Source organism: Lachnellula hyalina, assembly GCF_007821495.1.
Source record: "Lachnellula hyalina strain CBS 185.66 chromosome Unknown contig00259, whole genome shotgun sequence".
NCBI lineage: Eukaryota > Fungi > Ascomycota > Leotiomycetes > Helotiales > Lachnaceae > Lachnellula > Lachnellula hyalina.
Genome location: NW_022157373.1, coordinates 22,665 through 28,664, shown reverse-complemented (window position 1 = coordinate 28,664; position 6,000 = coordinate 22,665). Strand labels below are relative to the sequence as shown.

At 46.8% G+C, this 6,000-nt stretch overlaps 5 protein-coding genes across 5 annotated transcripts; 2 read left to right on the top strand and 3 right to left on the bottom strand.

Moving 5' to 3' along the window:
- Positions 1-48: 48 nt before the first annotated feature.
- OpS6 (Glutathione S-transferase-like protein OpS6) lies at positions 49-893 on the top strand (the record flags this gene model as incomplete). Its single annotated transcript, XM_031153340.1, has 4 exons — positions 49-79; positions 143-217; positions 271-640; positions 704-893. The coding sequence occupies 4 exons, from the start codon at positions 49-51 to the stop codon at positions 891-893; spliced, it is 666 nt and encodes a 221-aa protein (XP_031001308.1).
- A 255-nt stretch (positions 894-1,148) lies between these two features.
- Positions 1,149-2,179, bottom strand: LHYA1_G008419 (uncharacterized protein; the record flags this gene model as incomplete). Its single annotated transcript, XM_031153339.1, has 2 exons — positions 1,149-1,979; positions 2,030-2,179. 2 exons carry the CDS (start codon positions 2,177-2,179, stop codon positions 1,149-1,151), a joined length of 981 nt encoding a protein of 326 aa, XP_031001306.1.
- A 546-nt stretch (positions 2,180-2,725) lies between these two features.
- aph1 (Bis(5'-nucleosyl)-tetraphosphatase [asymmetrical]) lies at positions 2,726-3,403 on the top strand (the record flags this gene model as incomplete). The annotated part of the gene is made up of 2 exons (XM_031153338.1): positions 2,726-2,833; positions 2,894-3,403. The coding sequence occupies 2 exons, from the start codon at positions 2,726-2,728 to the stop codon at positions 3,401-3,403; spliced, it is 618 nt and encodes a 205-aa protein (XP_031001307.1).
- Positions 3,404-3,694: 291 nt separating this feature from the next.
- On the bottom strand, positions 3,695-4,796 carry YMO1 (putative oxidoreductase; the record flags this gene model as incomplete). Its single annotated transcript, XM_031153337.1, has 2 exons — positions 3,695-3,725; positions 3,970-4,796. 2 exons carry the CDS (start codon positions 4,794-4,796, stop codon positions 3,695-3,697), a joined length of 858 nt encoding a protein of 285 aa, XP_031001302.1.
- A 108-nt stretch (positions 4,797-4,904) lies between these two features.
- LHYA1_G008416 (uncharacterized protein) lies at positions 4,905-5,197 on the bottom strand (the record flags this gene model as incomplete). The annotated part of the gene is made up of 2 exons (XM_031153336.1): positions 4,905-5,043; positions 5,094-5,197. 2 exons carry the CDS (start codon positions 5,195-5,197, stop codon positions 4,905-4,907), a joined length of 243 nt encoding a protein of 80 aa, XP_031001303.1.
- Between the last annotated feature and the right edge of the window lie 803 nt (positions 5,198-6,000).

Genomic DNA, 6,000 nt, shown 5'->3' with positions numbered 1-6,000 from the left:
AAACGAAAAAAACGATAATATATATATATATATATATTTACAGTGACAATGAGCAAGCCAATTGTCCTCTACAGTCACGGTTCGTGGGCAAAAAGGCTTCCAGATCCTCTTCTTTGGTATTCTCATTGATATCCCTTGTCAGCTACTGGCCCAAACCCATGGAAGGTTGCCATCATCCTCGAGGAGCTCAAGGTTCCCTATACTACAAAGTTCATCAGTGAACCCTCCACTTTCCCGCGCCGACGACCTACCCCACTAACCAAGCATCAGACATGGCCGATATGAAGAAACCACCCTTCGAAACCCTCAACCCCAACGGCCGCGTCCCCGTCATCGAAGACCCGAATACTGGTATCACACTCTGGGAATCCGGCGCCATCATCGAATACCTCGTACAGACCTACGACACCACAGCAACTCTCACCTACACCTCATCTCCAGAGCGCTTCTATGTTTCCCAATGGTTGCATTTCCAGATGAGTGGCCAAGGCCCATATTTCGGACAAGCGGTATGGTTTACGAGATTCCATGAGGAATCGCTTCCTAGTGCGAAGAAGAGGTACCATGATCAAGTCAAGAGGGTGTTTTATGTGTTGGACAAGGCGTTGGAGGGGAAGCAGTGGCTGGTTGGTAACAAGTGGTATGTGCATCCTGTCTGGAAAGGGGAGGAGGAACCGTTTTTTGCTAACAACGTGATATATAGCACGATCGCTGATCTGTCTTTCGTCACCTGGGACCTCATGCTGCCCTTCATATTCGGCGATGATACTGGTAGTCTTGAGCTGGAGAAGAATTACCCCAACTACTTTGCGTGGAACAAGCGTCTTATGGAAAGATCTGCCGTTAAGAAGATTGTTAAGGATAAGACTGAAGCAACGGCTGTCCACGAATAATTGACTTGGTAGCCATTGAAAGTAAATGAAGAAATAAAGACATTGGCCTTTTTAAAAATTTGAGTATGGAAACAGTGGCACTTATCCAAGGAAGGCGTCAGAATCGCAGCTTATCCGGTGTTGCAAAATCTATTTACAGGTTATATAGAAAATTCGAGGGTGTAGAATCTTCCACAAAATATATACAAGAAGGGTTGATGCGCTTCGTAGAATCTCCCAGAACGCATTCGATGCAATGATGAGGTCGAAAGAAGCTTATTCGCAGTCATCGTCATTATCATCCTCAGGCTCAGATGGTGTTGGGGTAGCAGCAGCTTCTATAGCAGAAGAAGTTATGATCGGCGCAATGCTTGCCGTAGTAGAGGAAGCAGCGGATGCCACTGCTGTCGACAAAGTCGTTACTGTTCCAATGTCGATTGAAGACGAAGATGAAGATGAAGTAGAAGAGCTATTGGCAGCACCCCCAGAGACACTAGTTGTCAGATCCCCACTCTCCACATAGACGCCACTGAAATATATATCTTCAGTCGCATCAGCATATCCATCACGGGGAAGCTCCAGGACACCAAGATGCCAGTCCTTTCCATTGGAAGAGGCAGAAACAGTGACTGCTGAGTGTGTAAGGACTAGGTCATCCGCACCGGTAGAGTGGTAGAACTCCACAGATCCCGCAGAGAAATCGATTCCGTAAGCAATATTGTGCCAGACACCAGCCTCCCATGTCGTATTCCATTCAGTCGATGAGGAGACATCCCACCGCAAAAGCGGGTCGCTAGTCCCAGAAGCACCACTCTGCCACCCTGACTTCATCTCGGTAAAGTGGCTTTCGAAGAAGGCAATCTGGTGCTCACGGAACTCGCTTGGTGCATTTGTATCTGTACGCTGCAGACTGAAGTGGTAATAAACCTTGCCACTGTTGATTGCTGCGCTGGTCTGGGGAATGAGTTCAGTCCGTCTCATGGTTTGGCCTTCCCAGTAGGATGTGCTGTCTAGGGTAATTTTGACTCCCTGTGTGCTGACAGTGTCCGCTGGGTTTTTGAATGCCGGATCTAAGTTGACATAGGAGGTGGCGTTCTCAGAACCATGCTTTGAAGCTTTGAGAAAATGAGTCGATAAAAATGGGCAGATGTACTCACAATATAGTATTGATATGGCCCGACTTGGTTGCTCCATGACCAGCTATCCAATTCCGAACTTGAGGTCATATCGTTGAATCGACCATCCCATAGGATTGCGCCACCCAAAGCTAGCCTAGCAAAAACAAATAAAGACAGATATCTAAACATTGTTAGGCAGTTGTGGAGCGGAGTTCCACTTGAAGATTGTCTTGTAAAAGAATAATCAAAGCGGACCTGCGCTTCGATGGTTGAAGGTAGATGTAGAAGAAAAGAATAGCTACGAAGCGAATGAACGATAGAAGTGGACGAAGACAAGAAAAGGAAAATAAAAGGAAGGGATGGTATATTATATGGAAACTTCATAAGACTCCTTGAGAGATGTTTGTCCGCTCTCATTGCCCCACTACAAGGCCCAATTGAGGCTCCCATTGTGGCCGGGATCCGACGTTCCGTAAGACTACTTGAGCAAATGATCTCGCTTCTTCCCTGGTTGGCGGAGGAATAACCTTGAAAATGCTTGTATGTAACGAGGCTTTCCTCGAGTAGATGAAAGAGAGATGAAGGTTGTCGTCTAAAGTGTTTCAAAACATACCCGCCCACCGTTCGTTGCCTGAGGCAAAATATCCAAATGTCATCACATCATCTTCCTCAAACGTCTTTTCAACCTTGCCTACTTCTCTCATTCTAGAGACACATTACCTAGACTCTGGGGACATGGTCTTGCGCCCCTTCATCTCGCATCCGGTATTTCTGTCTCGCCATATCCGGGCCATGAGTTCCAAAAATCTCATTCATTTTGGACCTTTCGAAGTCACTGACCAGGTAATCTAATGTCTGGGTTTGCATGTTAGTTTCACATTTCATCATACTAATGTTTCATAGGTCTTCTATAAAGCGCCACTTTGCTACGCTTTGGTCAATATCAAACCCGTGCTCCCAGGTCATGTGCTAGTCATTCCATATCGACCAGCCCAGCGTCTCACAGACCTCTCTCAAGATGAAGTCACGGACCTGTTCACGACAGTGCAGAAAGTTCAGAAGATGTTAGCCAGCAATTACTTCGGGGCTGACGGCGCTGCTGGCAAGGTGGAAGATGGGAGCTTCAATATCACAATCCAGGACGGCAAATGGGCCGGCCAGACCGTTGCTCATGTTCATTGCCATATCATCCCACGCACCAAGGGCTCGGATGAAGGCGACGGAATATACGATAGGTTAGAGAGTGAGGAAGGCAACGTGGGAGGTGGACTGTGGGATCAAAGTCGGCCTACACAGCATGGAAAGTTTCCAAGAATCGAGGATGCGGATAGAAAACCAAGATCTGCAGAGGACATGAATCGAGAAGCGGCTCTTTTCAGAGAGCAAATGGTTTTGGTGGATGCTAAGTCATAAACGAACAATGAGATATATATCTCGAGGCTCGTATTGTTTCCAAACGATGACTTCAAGGATATATTCAGAATCTTAATTCCTCCGCGTTGTGTTAGAAAGGTATGGGCCCTTGGTTTATTTGAGAGCGGGAATGCACATCTAACGCAGCCCCAAAAAACGTCAATACCCGTCGTCATTGTTAAAGCTACTATAGCTTATGTAAGGAGGGTCAAGTGACCAGATGAAAAGTCCTATTTTTTCAGCGGTGTCTTCCACACGCCAAAGAAGATATCTTTACAATGTGAGCGTTTCTCAGAACACAGAATATTTACGTTCTTCTTCCCTGTCTCGCCTTAAGTTAGCGGAATGTACTGGTCGGTCGCAGTCCCAAGCCGCTCTTCTCATATGCCATATCTAGCATCTTCATTCCCGCAATGGAGTCCTAATCGACGAATTAGCATGGCGAAAGGGTGCTTAGAAAGAGTTGTGGGGCTTGGGAGCTGTCACATCTCTTAGCTCCTCAGCTCTTATATATGATATCAGAATTTTAGGATAAGACAGCGCCTACCTCCCCAGGGATCCAGAACTGTGTCTTGCGGCCCTTGACCTTATTTACAAACTCCTCCAGCTCGTAGCGAAATGACATCCACCAGTCCTCACCTGGCAGGTCTGCGAACTCGCCACCGGCTTCCTTGTAGGTGTAGGCCTTGTGCGACTTCGATTCGACCCATTTCCTGATAGGCTTGCCATCCACCTTGGAGCGGATCACAAAAGAGTCCTTCACGTCGATGCGATGCCAGATAACGGCATTCATGAAGCCGTGCAGCGTTACCTCTCGCGTGAGCATCTTCTCCTCGGTCGCTGGGAGCAATTTGTCAAGAACTACTGTCTCTTTGTGCGTCACTCTGGCCGTGGAGGGCTTCCAGATAAGGGGGCCCTGGAACGTATTCGTACCCTCGCCGATGCCGCCATTGGGAAAGCGAAATGTGGCTGTAAAGTCATAATCGCACTTGTCGTGAATGCCATCAGCGTGAACATGGGTGTCGCAGGCTAGACATTCTTCTGGCGCCGCGTTAAAGATCATGCGCAGGATGGTAAAGTTGTATGTCCCTAACATCATCATACACCCACCACCGAGACTGTAGTTGAGTCCGATGCTATCCTTGTTGACCATTAGCCACGGCACCATGGCTTCAGTATGCACGTGTACGACGTCGGCGGGGGTGATGAAAGATTTGAAGAGGTGAATGGCAGGGTGAAAGCGGTTGTGGAAGCCTTCGAGCAAGACAGGGGCATTGGGTAAAGACAGTTCCGGCATGCTGAAAAGGATCTCGGCTTCGGCTGCGGTGCTGACAGATGGTTTCTCGAGTAAGACATGCTTGCCAGCGCGGATGGAGCGGACAGCCCACTCCATATGCAGACTGTTAGGCAGTGGGATGTAAACGGCATCGATTTTTGGGTCGTCAAGAATGTCTGCAGATAATTAGCTCTCACTGATCTATAAATTCCTAAGGTGTTATAACTAGCCCTGATATGTGTCTCTGACATCGGGGATCCCATGCTTCTTTGCGAATGCTTCGGCACGAGTACGATCTCTCGCAGCGACAGCTTGCAAAACGACTTCAGGATGCGACTTCGCTGGCAGGACCAGCGATAGGGGGCTATGCAATGTTAATAATATACTAAGAAGGTTACAGTCAGGGGCACTTACGCAGTTTGCGCGGTTCCTAAGATGCCTAATCTGACAGCATCACTTTTCTTCTCGGGTGTCGGCGGGACGAAGGATGTGTAAACTCGAATAAGTAGAGATATCATGTTGTTGTATATTGTCTCTCGGATAACAGTTCGTTGTTATAATGATAACCAAGAAGACTGTTGCAAGACCACCAAGGAATTTAGCGAGGTCACGAAAGTAAATATTCAGCGAGATTCTTTGTAGCTGTGGCTGGCTATTTGAAGGTGAAGTTATATCGAAAGGCAAGAAGTCTCAGTGATTATTAATAGTTAATCAAGTCGACGGTCGGAGCAGATGAGGCACAAACATGAACTGGAGGGAGTACAAGACTTGCCTTATATTGTTTCTGTATATCAAAGCACGGGATAATACAACCCCGAACTGCGGTCTTAATCTCGTATATGCGTATTGCTACGAGGGAAATAACATAGACGCGTCCGCTTTGGGAAGAATGCTGCTTTTGGGAAACGGTGTTAGCCATAGCTAGTTCTCAGGAAAAACAATAATTATTCAATAGCTACAGAGCACTACTGCATTGGGTTTTGGATTCTCAGTAGATGTACTTTAGGATAAGTCAAACGTCGACTTGCAATATGGAGGTTTGTACCTCTACTGTGGTATCTCATCGGGATTCCAATTTTAGAAAACGCCATATTAAGTAATTCCACGAGCGACACACTGACGTCTATTATCCTTGTAACACTACACGATAGGAGCTCGATCATAGGTCAAGAATTTGAGCTTGATATTATATGCAAAGGTTTGTTTCGATAGGCCCATGAAAGCGCGAAAAAAAGCCGAAAATTTAGCGAGGTCTGATTTGTAAAGGGGCTCACGGTAACACTAATAATATCAAAGCCAAAGCTTATATGTAGGGCATTCG